This window comes from Mytilus edulis, chromosome 2, assembly GCF_963676685.1.
Source record: "Mytilus edulis chromosome 2, xbMytEdul2.2, whole genome shotgun sequence".
Lineage (NCBI taxonomy): Eukaryota > Metazoa > Mollusca > Bivalvia > Mytilida > Mytilidae > Mytilus > Mytilus edulis.
Window position 1 is genome coordinate 35,533,720 of NC_092345.1, and position 16,653 is coordinate 35,550,372.

General features: G+C 32.0%; 1 protein-coding gene across 1 annotated transcript in view; it reads right to left on the reverse strand.

Moving 5' to 3' along the window:
* Positions 1–5,648: 5,648 nt before the first annotated feature.
* The window catches only part of LOC139510832 (uncharacterized), a 28,039-nt gene continuing 17,034 nt past the window's right edge, over positions 5,649–16,653 (reverse strand). The window contains exons 18-27 of the mRNA XM_071297368.1: positions 16,395–16,471; positions 13,463–13,619; positions 12,762–12,928; positions 11,927–12,041; positions 11,067–11,268; positions 9,569–9,659; positions 7,704–7,930; positions 6,748–6,949; positions 6,189–6,415; positions 5,649–5,913 (exon numbers count right to left, since the gene is read on the reverse strand). Coding sequence (XP_071153469.1) covers positions 5,649–5,913; positions 6,189–6,415; positions 6,748–6,949; positions 7,704–7,930; positions 9,569–9,659; positions 11,067–11,268; positions 11,927–12,041; positions 12,762–12,928; positions 13,463–13,619; positions 16,395–16,471 — 1,730 coding nt within the window. The remainder of the gene's footprint in view (positions 5,914–6,188; positions 6,416–6,747; positions 6,950–7,703; positions 7,931–9,568; positions 9,660–11,066; positions 11,269–11,926; positions 12,042–12,761; positions 12,929–13,462; positions 13,620–16,394; positions 16,472–16,653) is intronic.

The following is a 16,653-nucleotide window of genomic DNA, read 5'->3' on the forward strand; positions in this document are numbered from 1 at the left end:
TAGTTTAATAATACTTTGAATCTAGTGTATATAACTGATACCGAACCACATTACTGTAAGTGGAGATCAAATATTTTAAAACATCTAAGTTTTTATCAGACTTATGTAAGGCAAACTGATACATGATGAGTTTAAATGCAGATTCGATTGAGTTTTTTTTTCTTTTTCAAGAAATCAACCTTTTTCGGATTTAAATTTAAAAACAAATAAAACAAAATACCTAACGGCTGTCGCATAACATTAATATTTGGTATTTGAAATATTATACGCTAGCTATCAGTCCGTACGGCATATATTTCTTTTGGTTTTAAGACAGTTTAACTAAAACCCCTTCCCGTTTGATTTTCATTTTTCTAAATAACAAGTTTATGTTAGTGTCATTTTGGTAAAGTTGGTTGCGATGCTGTGTCTATTTGTATAATATTTATGTTCATGTCTTGTGTTTTTTCAATAGTGACTTTCTTTAGTTTGTTATCTGAAAATGCAAGGCTTAAAAGACATAATCTGGTTTGATAGATATTTCCATCTTATAACATAACAAATTACTGTACAGTGCAATTGTTTAAACTCTTTAATATGAATTTTGAGACTAAATAATTAAAAAGATTTGCCTTGAAAACTGATTTTATACAAACATGTATTTACATTAGTGTTGCTGTAACTCTTCCTTGCGATTTGACGAGTCCTATCGAAAAACCATGCACTTGCAGCGAATTATGTGGAGAGTTTGGTGCTGTTATTTCTGATAACCCGTCTCCTTCATCCCATAACTCAGCTATTACAAAAGCATTCATTTTACTACATTTACACGGATCATTGCAAGAAATAGAAGTGGTCGTTACGTTACAAACAGGCGAGATGGTGTCAACCTTCTACAAAATAAGGCAAACATAAAATAGATATTGTAGTATTAAAGAAAATCATACAAGGTCAGTGCTAATCACGAATCCTTCATCGAAAATCACGTTTTTCAATAATACCTTCATTTATGAATTCAGCTTTTTCACTGTCTTTTAAAGAATTGAAAGTCAGGAAGTAGAAAGTCTGTGTATCCTCCTTCATCTCATAGTCAAAAACACAATTGTTTTTTTTCAGAATAAATATTCAACCGAAAAATGACTTTGAGCGCCCATGATATTTTTGATTTTCAAAGATTCAGTTTATCTCTTTCCTTCTTTAGTTTCCAAAAAATTGTTAAAAAAAATATTAAAAGAATGTATAAAAAATCAGTTTAGGGACATTACTCAAAAAAGAGTCATATTAAAAGAATGTATAAAAAATCAGTTTAGGGACATTACTCAAAAAAGAGTCAATATTCGAAAATATTGTCATGCAAAACACAAACAGATGTTTTGTGTAAAAATTGGAACTGAACAGCGAAAATACTCATAAGGAGTCGACTGACGATTTCGGTCATTGATATTAGTGATGATAATGTTTCTCGTTAACAGTTTTTTCTGTATCTTTTACAATTTCAACTAAAAACGCTAAAACAATTAGTAAGAAAAAATTATTGAAAGAGAAGAACTTTTTATTTTTTTAAGATGTTGATTTGATTAGTTTTGGTTGATCAAATTGTGTTATGCTGTCCTATCTAGAACAATTTTCAAGATTATAGCAATACATGGCTACAAATCATAACCAAAGGGCGATAATCCCTTTAAAGAGTTGACTGTCGATTTCATTATTTGGTGACCTGAATTTGCAGATCCTTTTTGCATCGTACACTTTCTCCATAATAACAATGATTTTTCGCATGAATGAGCAAAAATTGTTATGAAAGGATACTACTTTTTGAAAATTCGACTGATGATTTGGCATATGTTTAAATCTTGCCTTGGTGACTGTTGATGTTGATGTAGAAACTGTTGATGTAGAAACAGGTGTTGATGCAGGTGTTGTGGTTGTGGTGGTGGTTGTTGTAGTTGTACAAGGATTAGTTGCGTCATATGTTGGATCTATTGTTATGTCACATGAGCTCGTAAGATTTTTCAAATCTTTCACATCAATGGTCACATTTTTTCGACAGCAGTCAATGCTACAAATATGCAAATATATATAGAAATACACTGCTATGTGTTTCATTCTTTATACAAAAATTGAACATGCATAATTGAGGCATGTTTGTTTATGTAAGTGACTATAGTTTTTTTTTATGCATATAATGCTATTTTTTAATATGATATTTCGTATGAAAATAACATACAATGCATATAACACAGTATTTAAATAGCCTGGTCTTAATTTATGCAATGCAATTTATTGAAAAGTTTTTGCTTTGACTATTGTTTTAACTTTATGTAAACACATATTTACATTAGTGTTGCTGAAACTGTTCCTTTGGATTTGACGAGTCCTTTTGAAAAACCATGCACTTGCAGCGAATTAGGTGGAATATTTGATGCTGTTATTTCTGATAACCCGTCTCCTTCATCCCATAACTCAGCTATTACAAAAGCATTCATTTTACTACATTTACACGGATCATTGCAAGAAATAGAAGTGGTCGTTACGTTACAAACAGGCGGGATTGTGTCAATCTTCTACAAAATAAGGCAAACATAAAATAGATATTGTAGTATTGAAGAAAAGCATACAAGGTCAGTGCTAATCACGAATCCTTCATCGAAAATCACGTTTTTCAATAATACCTTCATTTATAAATTCAGCTTTTTCACTGTCTTTTAAAGAATTGAAAGTCAGGAAGTAGAAAGTCTGTGTATCCTCCTTCATCTCATAGTCAAAAACACAATTGTTTTTTCAGAATAAATATTCAACCGAAAAATAACTTTGAGCGCCCATGATATTTTTGATTTTCAAAGATTCAGTTTATCTCTTTCATTTTTTAGTTTCCAAAAAATTGTTAAAAAAATATTAAAATAAAATTGAGAAAGGAAATGGTGAATATGTCAAAGCGACAACCACCCGACCATAGAGCAAACAACAGCCGAAGGCAACCAATGGGTCTTCAATGTAGCGAGAATTCCCGCACCCGTAGGTGTCCTTCAGCTGGCCCCTAAAATATGCATAATAGTACAGTGATAATGGACGTCATACTAAACTCCGAATTATACACAAGAAACTAAAATTTAAAATCATACAAGACTAACAAAGGCCAGAGGCTCCTGACTTGGGACAGGCGCAAAATTGCGGCGGGGTTAAACATGTTTATGAGATCTCAACCCTCCCCCTATACCTCTAGCCAATGTAGAAAAGTAAAAGAATAACAATACGCACATTAAAATTCAGTTCAAGAGAAGTCCGAGTCTGATATCAAAAGATGTAACAAAAGAAAATAAATAAAATGACAATAATACATAAATAACAACAGACTACTAGCAGTTAACTGACATGCCAGCTCCAGACCTCAATTAAACTGATTGAAAGATTATGTCTTCATCATATGAATATCAGGTACAATCCCTCCCGTTAGGGGTTTAGTATCATACTATCATAAAATATATGAGAAGAACATAACCCGTGTCATGCCAACAACTGTTTTTTTAGAAATAAATGTGTTTAGTTCCGATGCAAAGACCCTATCAGTGAATCAATGTTAAAGCCAAAATATGCAATCTTTAATGACCTGACAACAGTATCGTAACTATATCCCCTTTTAATAAGTCTATTTAAAGGTTTTGTTAGTTTCTGAGGAGAATACTGACATTTTTGTGCTTTATAAAGAATATTTCCATAAAATTTTGGATGTGAAATACCTGAACGTATAAGATGTCTGCATGTTGAGTTATATTTACGAATTATTTCCTTATACCGGTGATAAAATTTAGTAAATGTTTTGACCAGTTTGTGATATCGAAAACCCTGGTGTAATAATTTTTCAGTAATACATAAATTTCTCTCGCTAAAATCTAATACATTGTTACATACACGAGCGAATCGTACAAGTTGAGATATATAAACACCATAAGATGGTGACAAGGGAACGTCACCATCTAAAAATGGATAATTAACAATAGGAAATGAAAAATCATCTCTTTTATCATAAATTTTTGTATTAAGCTTCCCGTTTATGATATAGATATCAAGATCGAGGAAAGGGCAGTGGTCATTGTTATCATTAGCTTTATTTAAAGTAAGTTCTACAGGATAAATTTCTTTAGTATACATACTGAAGTCGTCATTATTTAGAGCCAATATATCATCCAAATATCTAAAAGTATTGTTAAATTTTTGTATCAAATGTTGTTTTGATGGGTCTTTGCTAATTTTAGTCATAAATTGTAACTCATAACAATACAAAAACAGGTCCGCAATAAGTGGTGCACAGTTAGTCCCCATTGGAATTCCAATAACTTGACGATATACGGAATCTCCAAAGCGAACAAAAATGTTATCAAGTAAAAATTCAAGTGCATAAATAGTATCAAAGCATGTCCAATTGACATAGTTCTTTTGTTTATTGCTACTAAAAAATGATCTAAAAGAGTTTGAACATATGTACTCGCATTCCGACTTTTTAAATGCCCAGTTAATTAGGGATGTGAATTTTTTCTTAATAAGAATATGAGGCAAAGTGGTATATAGGGTAGAAAAATCAAAACTTTGAACAGATTCAAAATCACCAATATATGCATGCAATTTATCAAGTACTTCCAACGAGTTTTTGACACTCCAAAAGTAATTAATTCCACTATTTTCAAAGGCCTTATTTGAACAATTTATTATCAGGTTTTTTATTGTACCAAGTGTACTAGTAAGTAAAACAGACAATTTAGTAGTTGAACAATGGCTGGAAGATGAAATAAATCTATATTTGTAAGGTTTTTTGTGCAGCTTCGGAAGCCAGTACATACTTGGGACTTTCATTGTGTTTGGTTCTGCTTGTAAAGAAGTAGCTAAAAGTTTATGTTTGTTACAGATGTCGTTTTCTGAAAATGAAGTCAGTTGGAATGTTGGTGAATTCGTGATTTCCTTTTGCAGAACCTCTATATAAAATTTACGTCAAACAATAATGATATTATTCGCAGCTTTATCAGCCGGGACAAAAACAAATTCCTTGGCTAGTTCTGTTAGTTTATTTTTGATACGCGAAATAGGGTTTTTATAGTTTTTGTTGAGGGTAAAATGTTCTTTAAAATGTTGTATTCGAATATCAACTATCTTCATTACTGAATTAAAGAATGTATAAAAAATCAGTTTAGGGACATTACTCAAAAAGGAGTCAATATTCGAAAATATTGTCATTCAAAACACAAACAGATATATTTGTGTAAAAATTGGAACTGAACAGCGAAAATACTCATAAGGAGTCGACTGACGATTTCGGTCATTGATAGTAGTGATGATAATGTTTCTCGTTAACAGTTTTTTCTGTATCTTTTACAATTTCAACTAAAAACGCTATAACAATTAGTAAGAAAAAATTATTGAGAGAGAAGGACTTTTTACTTTTTTAAGATGTTGACTTGGTTAGTTTTGGTTGATCAAATTGTGGTATGCTGTCCTATCTAGAACAATTTTCAAGATTATAGCAAAACATGGCTAAAAATCATAAGCAAAGGGCGATAATCCATTTAAAGAGTTGACTGTCGATTTCATTATTTGGTGACCTGAATTTGCAGATCCTTTTTGCATCGTACACTTTCTCCATAATAACAATGATTTTTCGCATGAATGAGCAAAAATTGTTATGAAAGGATACTATTGTTTTGAGGATTCGACTGATGATTTGGCATATGTTTAAATCTTGCCTTGGTGACTGTTGATATTGATGTAGAAACTGTTGATGTAGAGACATGTGTTGATGCAGGTGTTGTGGTTGTGGTGGTGGTTGTTGTAGTTGTACAAGGATTAGTTGCGTCATATGTTGGATCTATTGTTATGTCACATGAGCTCGTAAGATTTTTCAAATCTTTCACATCAATGGTCACATTTTTTCGACAGCAGTCAATGCTACAAATATGCAAATATATATAGAAATACACTGCTATGTGTTTCATTCTTTATGCAAAAATTGAACATGCATAATTGAGGCATGCTTGTTTATGTGACTATAGTTTTCTTTTTTATACATATAAAGCTATTTTTTAATATGATATTTCGTATGAAAATAACATACAATGCATATAACACAGTATTTAAATAGCCTGATCTTAATTTATGCAATGCAATTATTGAAAAGTTTTTGCTTTGACTATTGTTTTAACTTTATGTAAACACATATTTACATTAGTGTTGCTGAAACTGTTCCTTTGGATTTGACGAGTCCTTTTGAAAAACCATGCACTTGCAGCGAATTAGGTGGAGTATTTGGTGCTGTTATTTCTGATAACCCGTCACCCTCATCCCATAACTCAGCTATGACAACAGCGTTCATGTTGCTACATTTACACGGATCGTTGCAAGAAATAGAAGTGGTCGTCATATTACACACTGGTGGAATGATGTCAACTTTCTACAAAATAAGGAAAACATAAAATAAATATTATGTCAACCAATATTACTCGTTTTGAAAGAAAGTCTTTGTTTTAAATTCAGGCAGTAACACTGATTTTAATCAAAATTATTTGTTCCTTGAATATGCTGGTTTATTCTATATTGTAACAACTGACGTTTAGGTATTGTTTGTTTCTATCAAAGGTTATTTGAAATGCATCTACGTTTATTTTCATAAAAAAATGAATTTAATTCCATTTTTTGTTGACCCGTTGAACCTGTATAATTTCTTATCAATAGTAAATACATGTCTAAGTTCCCCTTGATCTTTAACTTATTTTCAAAGCTTGCCTTTGTGACTGTTGATGTTGATGTAGACACTGTTGATGTTAATGCTGGCGTTGTTGATGCAGGTGTTGTGGTTGTGGTGGTTGTTGTAGTTGTACAAGGATTAGTTGCATCATATGTTGGATCTATTGTTATGTCACATGAGCTTGTAAGATTTTTCAGATCCTTAACATCAATGGTCACATTTTTTCGGCAGCAGTCAATGCTACAAATATTCAAATGTATGTAAATATATAAATACACTGCTATGTGTTCAAACATTGCAACACAATTGAAGTATATATGAAACATTAATATTAAAACAAACTTCAAATATAGTGTGTACAACAGAGGATACCAAAGTGTTATATCTAAGAATATTGCAGAAACAATTAGGGCAAACGTTTTTAAATTACCAAGTAACATTAAAAATCAGAACTAAATCATTGAGGAGGACGGAATAATAGTATATGAGTTTTGTTAAAAACCAACTGGTATTTTCAAGAAATCAACCTTTTTCACATCGAGAATTGAAAACAAAAGACAAAGAATACCAAAATTCAATACGCGTATCAAATAATATAAATATCAGACGCTTGACAAATAATGTATTAGCTATCGATTTACTCAACAAAGAGGCTTTTTAGTTTCAAGGCAGTAAAACTGGTACTCGTACTGTTTGAAAGGAAATTCTTTTTTTTAATAGCGAATTATACCTTAATGTCGCTTTGGAAGTTGACTGTAATGATGTCTCTGTTTGAATTGTTTTTTTATGTTATGTGGTACTAAAGTAATCTTTCTTTGTATTATACATGTTATACACTCAAGGCTAAAAAGATTGAAATTGATCTTACAGGCTAATCATTTTTCGTAGACAAAATAATATACAGTGCTTATCTGTTTTTACTTTTACTCAGAATTTATCTAAATAAATTATTGGGATGATTTGCATTGAATATTGATTTTATATAAATACATACATTAGTGTTGCTGAAACTGTTCCTTTGGATTTGACGAGTCCTTTCGAAAAACCATGCACTTGCAACGAATTAGGTTGAGTGTTTGGTGCTGTTACTTCTGATAACCCTTCACCCTCATCCCATAACTCAGCTATGACAACAGCATTCATTTTACTACATTTACACGGATCGTTGCAGGAAATAGAAGTGGTCGTCACATTACACACAGGTGGAATTTTGTCGACTTTCTACAAAATAAAGCAATCACAAGATAAAAACACGCTCTTTTCCAACAATCTTTTCAACGTTAATCACGTTTTACAAAAGAAAACCAATTTATAATTTAAACTCTTCCACTGCAGTTTACAGAACACGAAATGAAACCTCCAACGCTAAATCCAAACGCTAGATTGTTTTTCATGGTCAATTGTCGACAAAATTCCATCGCAAGATTAAGTTTGTTCGACTTTTAGTCTTACATTTGAGAGAAAGGTATATTTAATTTGTAGCTCTTGACCCTTTGATCATTTATGCTTTACAAAACATCAGATTATTTTTCATATTGTCAAAATATTATAAAAAGGTCTAAAATGTATTAAAATTCTTCATAAAATAATAATAAATAATTATTTTATTATAGTGTCACATATTGATTGACAATTATTACAAATCACAGTATTCAATAATACAATCAATGCCCAGTCATAAATTTGACTTATGAGACACTTAACACATGTTCATATAGGGACATTAACTCATATAAGGAGCCGACTGATTAATTCGACTATTTGACTTCATTTTTGGCTGTTAACAGTTTCTCTCTAAATATTATAAAAGGTAAACACGGAAAATGGTAAAAAAAATTATTGTAGGTCAATAACTACTATCAGGAATCATCTGATTGATTTAGTAAAAAGAAACAATACAATCTATGATGAGTTTATTCTAAAATGTTTTGTTGAAGTCATATTTTTTGGTATAAGAGTTTACATGATATACATAAACTCATCAATTATACTAAGATTAAAATTAATAATTGAATCTTATCCACAAAATGACAACTATCATGAATCCATATGCTTGATATACGGCGGCTATAGCTATGTTGAATGGCATGCAGAATCACTTCATATAGTTTGTATACCAGATAACTTAAGCAGAATTGTAGTCATTTGGTTCCAATGGGCCAAGTAGGTTCAGAGAGAAAGATTGTTTTAAAAAACTGTACACGGACAGCGACAACGGAGGATACAGACGCAAGCGGTGGTTTGATATCATACTGGTCATGGAGTTGTTATTAAATAGATGCCTCATTGGGAGAATTCATTTTTGAATTTGGTAATATGTGACAAAAGCTGCTAGCGGAGACAGAGATAAAGAGTAAATTTTATGATTGTAAATTGATCAAATTGATATACGCACTTTCTTTATCGTGTAAATTATACTCCTTACATTTAAATCTTTTCAGCCTTAGAAATTATTAAAAAGATATCACTATCCTATCAAGGACCATATAATACTGCACAGGTTGGGATATACAATCCCACAAGAAATCAACAATGAACACATACCCCTATGAGTCTAACGAGATAAAAAGAAATACCCTTATCTAGTAAATATTCATTTGAAATTGCAACCAACGATAAAGAAAAGAGAGTTACAGGATAGTACAAATGTTGCAACTCTCTAAAATGCAAACTTGTCTCTCTTCTTTGTGTATGCTCTATAAGAAGCATGGATATTCTTGTTGATTATGTCTTTTATTTCCCCGTTGATCAATAATTACGACTTTTGAATAATTTTGAACACTTCCATGGGGTCCTCGTATTTGATATTAACATTATTGTACACTTATTTTATTTATAAAAAATATCAGTAATACCGACCCTTTCTTCGACTGTCAGAGACGTTATGATTTGTTGAAACTTGCTGTTAGATCTTGTGGAAGCGGCTGGTTTAGCAGTTAGTGTTATAGTTCTGAAAAGAAAGGAAATCATAATCTTATGTTAGCAATTTCTTTATACAAATACGTAAGAACTACTATTACTTGAAATGATTTTATCAATAAACGGAATAAAATCTATGACTGCAATTTTTTATGTCTCGTATTGCAAGGGTGTTCACCATCTTATTTTATTACCATCATGCATGTATGAAAATACGTACATCTGTTGGACAATGTTTTATAATGTTTCATCTATTGTTACTAAATCAACTTTGAATACGATTGAATGTTGGATAAAATGCCCTTTGGTGGTCTTTACCTGTTTCTGCTGTTTGCTGGGGCTGCTGTTTTTTGTCTCTTTGTCACAATCCTCGTTTCGATTCTCAATTTAATATCATGGCGGTCATTTTATTATTATTGGCGAAAGTATGTTAGTATTAAACAAACACCGACCTTTTGAAGGAAATCCAATTGAAGGAGATCATTAAACCAGACATAATTGTTTTAGAAAAGACCATTATTTAAAGAGTACGTCTCATATATGGAAATAGAAGAAACACGAAACGTTTAAACTGATAAACACATAGATGAACAGACTTTACAAAAGATTTAAACCTTAGAAATATGTTTTGAAACCGTTCAATAAAAAAAATATTGTCATACAAATAAGAGGTTTAGCTAGATACAAACACCAGGTTTGTTCCAGCATTTTTACATAGAGAAATACATGTGGCAAGTCTAATATAGGACAGTTCGGATGTTTCGTTCGTTTGGTGTTATTGAGCTTTTTCTTTTGCTATTTTCAAAGGCATTACCGTTTTTAATTTTCCTTGGGATTGGGTGTTTAATCTTATTTTACTTATTACAAAATAAAAACAATATTCAATGAAGCATAAAACATTAATATAAATCCAAACGCTTTTTAGGTTGAGCTCAAATATATTTTACGAAAAATTCAGTTAAAAGAAAAGAGAATTACTGAACAATTTGTGTTCGCCTATGAGGAAGATATTCGCTTAATTTTAGAACTGTCTTTAAGTCATCTGTACAAACGTTATCTTGTTGACACTCGGCTAGACATTTCAATCAATGACTTGGTCATGTTATTCAAGGACTGGTTTTGCGTAGAATGTACGGCATCTTGTACCTCTGTATGAATATATTGCTGTAAATTGTGAATACTTGAACAGATTTCGAGGTATTAGACAAATTATAAAACATAAGTGTTCATAGTGCACTATGCCAAGCTTACAGAATCACATTCCCATGTTTAATGAACCGAGTCAAAACAATAATGGGTATATAAGGTAAAATCTACACATTCAACTACCTAAAACCAAATCTTAACCTAATCCTGGAGGGACACACGGACGAACGCAAGTACATACTAAAACATATGATGTTCTTAGCGATGCATATGAAACATAACTCTGACTTACGTGGTTTCTCCTTTTGTTTTGCCTCCGTGAATTGTAAAATAACTGGTTTGGTTTGTCCATGCTTTCAGATGAAATGTTCTAGATTTAGTGCCGACAGCAAATGTTTTGTCGTCTTTTATTGTGACTATAACATCTTCATCCTGACTTCCAGCATTTTTTATGACAAATGTTACATTCAGATCCTCATTAAGGTACAATGGATCTATACGATTTAATAAAACAAAAATGATCATTTGTATTGTTTAGAAGACATTTTTTACAACAACAAATCGGCATCCCTGTGTTCCTCGTTTGCCGATTTGTTATTTGTTCTTCATTCATGTGGTTAAAAGACAGAATGAAAAAAGCTTGCTTCAGATTTTTACTTCACGTTCGGATACATAGACAATGAAATTTCATTTTACAACGTATGATGACTTTGTTTACACATATATCCAAAATAAACTCATCATAGATACCAGGACTAAATTTTGTATATACGCCAGACTCATCAGTGACGCTCGTTTTCTGCTGTTGTTTTTGTCATGGCGTTATCGGTTGATCGTTACGTATAAGTTTAAAATCCGTTTGATATCTTGCGCATCTCATTTTAATGTCATTTCATTGCCAAGAACTATATTTATACAATTAATACTGATGAATTCGAAAAAGTAAGAAATTACTTTCAAGTAGCTCTACATTTTATATGAATGTTTTTTTCATTTTTGAGGTGTAGCATAAATTAACAAAGAATTCAAATTGCTTTGTTTATAATAGTTATTAAATCAATTATTTGCTATTTTTGTGTAGTCTTAAGCATTTTCGTTAACTGATCTAATGGTTAATCTATATATTGCATTTCTATTAGCAATTCTTCATACCTTTTTCAGGTAAATGGTCTAATTTTATGTTAACTATTTCTATAACATTCCGATGCATCCGTACAAAATTGGCGCCAGTAGACTTGGTTGTTCCAACAACTGCCAATTTGAAAAACTGAAAATAAAGTAGCAAAACATTATATTTCTTCTGATCTTTTTTTACCTTATTTTTAAATTCAGAAATAAATATTAAATTTGTTTGGTCACTTTATTGTTTATCTTACTTTATCCCATACATATTTGTATTATGATTTGATACTATGTAAAATGCCACGATTCATGTATTATTGGTCAAGTTTGTTTTATAATCTTGAAATAGATGTGCCTTCATTACTGGGAATATTAAAAAAATGCATGAGGATCAAAGAAATTTATTTTTCAGTATATTATCATTTTCTATGTTCATGCAATCTTGACAATAACAAGAATATGTGTGCATAGCACACTTTCTATCTCTGCATTCACACTACCTCATTTCTTTATTTAAGAAAGAGCGCAATATGGACACAAACCTTATTTGGTATATATCTTAAATCATTAGGATTCCACATGTTAATGAACTTATGTATCAACTTTAAGTTGATGTGATTACAGCTACACATGTAAATGTTTTAAACCAATCCCAAACGCCTACGGACAGGCGCGCTAGCGATCAAACGAAGACTTGGGACTGAAAACATAATGTTCTGGACTATTGTAAGACATAACAAAGGTAATACATTTTGTATAAAGGAAAAGTAAACTATACCTAAGGCATAACTCAGAAAAGAAACATGTGAAAAAAGAGGTATTGGTAATAGTGTATTATGTCTAAAAGGCAATGTTTAGCAATTACCTCATGTGGAATTGTAATAGTAGTCATATAGAACGCTCGAGAGCTGCTTTTATTTCTCCATTGCAATGAATAATGTGATATTTCATCATCAAATACATTCAATAGCGAAACACGATTTAAGTCTATGCTTTTGTCGTTAATTTCAATCGCTAAGGTTACATTTTCATCTGAAAGAAACAAAGAAAACCAAAGTATATAAAATCATTAATGCTTTAAGAAAAACTAAGATTATTTGTAATGTTAAACCGCTTTATTATTGCATGCGAATCGTGCTGATAATTTTGTTTTAGTTTTGAAAATGAATGGAAGATGTCAGCAAAGAGCTCAAAACATTATACATGTAGTAGGATCAAAGTTGATTTAATGGTAGCAACACAAAATACCTTATCGCTAACAAGCATTTGTCCATTACTTTGAAATAAACAGACACATTTTTGGAGTTATGGTAAACAAAATACAATATACAGTCCTATGACAGTTAACAGGTTATTAAGCTATATTCGACCATGAACTAACAGGAAATTAATCGGAAACACGAAACAGTAGTGTACGAAATTACTATTGTTCTAAATCCGTTTATAATTTGAGAACAAACAAAAGAAGCAAGCATACTACTAGTTGTAACTTTAAACGGACGAACATTGATAGTACAATCATATGCATGTAATATCAGAAAACGAATAAGCATAAAATAGTCTAACCTGGAATGGGTCTTCCATGAATCTGAAAGTAGGAAAAACTTGATGCATCGTATGCCATAAGCTTTGCGGTAAAATCAACTGTGCTTTGAGCTGTAACCTCTACATCCCATTCGTTCATATCGTTCTTACGTAAAGACCAACTGCCAACTTTAGGATGCTGTGGAAAATAAATAGTATTTTACCATTAACATGAAAAATGTATATCGGTATCAGTTCGCAAAATGTTTAAATATGTTGAAAGACAAAAAGGAAATGTGAAGCGCCCACCATTAAAGACAAAACCATCTGAGAGCAGCTTTTAAGAAGGAATTGCCAATTTAGTTACAGTTTAATGTATAGACTGTTATATACCTGCCTAATGGATCATTAAATGATGCTTATTACTTGATTTATTTCACTTGACTGGGCGGAGTTAAAACGGTTCGCTCATCATTGACCAGTCCATCTACTGATAGGTGTTTTGGGATAAACTCATCAATGAAGTGTCTAGTTATGGTCATTGTTAATTCGTTTGGTGACACTGAGAGATGATTAGAAATCAGTGATAATTATAACGGCAATCATCCTTATCACACACATCTTCAAATAGGCTGTCCTTATGTAAATTAAAACGTAAGCTCCGCCCGATCAGTTGAAATAGTATTGGTAATACATTAAAAAAATATATTTGGAATTATAAGACTTGACTAGCAGTTTAGGCGCAGCGCACGGACAAACTTGTAGTTACACAAACGTGTTATACCAATTATATCTCACGTGTTTTAAAATATTCGTTGCAAATGTCTTCTAAATATTCGAAGCGCTTTTCTGAATTGACCATCATAATACATTCTTAAAGCTGGGGTCACACATTCACGATTTTTACTGCCGTCCTTGACAGGACCATTCCCGATTAAAATTTGTCAAAAGTCTGATCAAGATCCTGTGAATCGTGGATGGAAATTCGATTTGTATCTTTCGCCAGGTAAAATTCTACCGAGTCTGTCACGACTGCGTCCCGATTCTACCGAATGTAATCCGACAGAGATCAGATAGTGACAAGACAGTGAACCGACGCTGACGGAAGTTATCCGCTCGAAAACTATCGGCATAATCGGGATGATCAGGTACTGTCGGAACGTAATCCTATCACGGTCCGGTCTATCGCATTGCAAACGGCTTTGTCTGGTCTCAGTCGTATTGTATTCTGTTATTGTCGGGACTTCTCCAGATCATTCCCGTTCCACAGGCAACCGTCCCGAATACATACAACATTGTTAGGAATTCGACCCGATACAGCAGAATATGTCACGACATAGGCACGATTGTAATCCGACTAGACAAAACCGGCTGAGTTTCCCCCGAATGTTACGGGACGCACCTAACTGTCGGGGTGCTTTGCCGAACTATTCGGACCCTTCCCGACCAGTAGGAATCTGTTACGAACTAAAACGACTGCGTTCAGACAATAATAGGACATTCCAGATAATTGAGGATACTAATCCGACTTTTTCACTTTTCGTGTCGTATCGCTGTCTGATCTCAAACGGGAGCAATAATCGGCAATGTGTGAACCCCGCATTAACATTTGAATACCAGAGATGTAAAAATACATAGAAACATTAAAAAATGTATGACTATAGAGAACATAATTGTAAAATACATTTATGGTCAAAATTTGCATTCTGGACCAAAAGTTAACAAATGTATATGTAACAAAACTTCAACGAACAATTAAATAAGAAGCAAAACTAGTTAACCTGATGTAAAAATATATTTGAAAAAATAAAAAAAACTCAAACCAAGAATTGATTGAACTACGAGGCTAGATTATTCTGTAATATAACAATCACCCTGCAAGCAAGCAAAACCACACTCAGGCAAATAAAAATAACGCTTTATAAATTTTGTACATTTGAAGTGTTTTCTGGATTCACCTTCAAATAGGGATATTGTTTAATTGCTATTTTATATGTTAAAATTGTTAAAGAACTCAATTCAAATTTATGTAAACACCTCCTTCATGTTTGTGCTTTGAACTTTTATAAAAGGAAGTAAAGTGTAAATTCAATTTTATGAATGACTTCCATGCGTTCTATGTAAAGATTTTACAACTTAACACTTTGGGAAAAATAAAACATGCAAGGCGAGTTTCATCTTAAACGGTTCTTCAGTAGCAATTGTTTACTACAGTTAAAAGGTCAAATTAAGAAGAAATTTCAAGAGCACGGAAGAGCAAATATTTTGAAATTTTTTAAAACAAATAACATGAATAATGCAATTAACTTCTAGGATAGATAAAGCCACAGTAGTAAACCTGTGTTCAATAGTCATAAATCGATTGAGGGAAAAAGAAACCCGGGTTACAAAGTAAAACCAAGGGAAACACATAAACTATAAGAGGAAAACATAGGAACAACAGAAGCACTTAGGTGAAACAAAAGCAAACGCCAACATACATAAAATGAACTATTTGATAACAGATGCCATATTCCAAACTTGGTACAGGACGATTTAGGCAAAACAAATGTGCGTTGAACCTGGTTTTATGTCGAGCCAAACCTCCCGCTTTGATGACAATGTTAAAAAAGTTTTGCTAAAATCTTGAGTTTTTCAAACAATGAACGGATAAGTCATCAAAGTTGAGAGATGACTGCAAAAGTTGAATATGGTCTTTATCAATACTTTTTGGATTTCAATTCTCATGATTGGCACACAGAGAATAAACTTTATTTATAATCAGTTCATTTATCGGTCTTTACCCTGGCATACGTATGAGTTTTTTTTCTACGAACGTTTACGTAGGACTATAAGCTTATGCACCTTTACAGCAATTAACGTAATTATAACCTAAAGCGTTAGCATTATTATTCATAGAAGATTATTTACAGAACACAACGACACATAATTGGTCACGTGGTAACATATGACAATTCTTTGTTGAGATACTTACATCCACAACGATACTCATATATGTTGAACCAATATTGTACATGTGAATTGTCTTGTTGTCAATAGGCTGTGTATTCCCTAGAATTACAAAAAGTACAGTAGGGTAAAGATGTTTCATACAACTCGTTTACTGACCACTTACCATGTTATGATAAACACTGTGTATGACATCTTTGCAATAATTCGTTTGGATGTTAGATATGTATTGATTGATATTTTAGATTTGGATACGTCATTTCTATTAGTTGTTGCTTTTATAT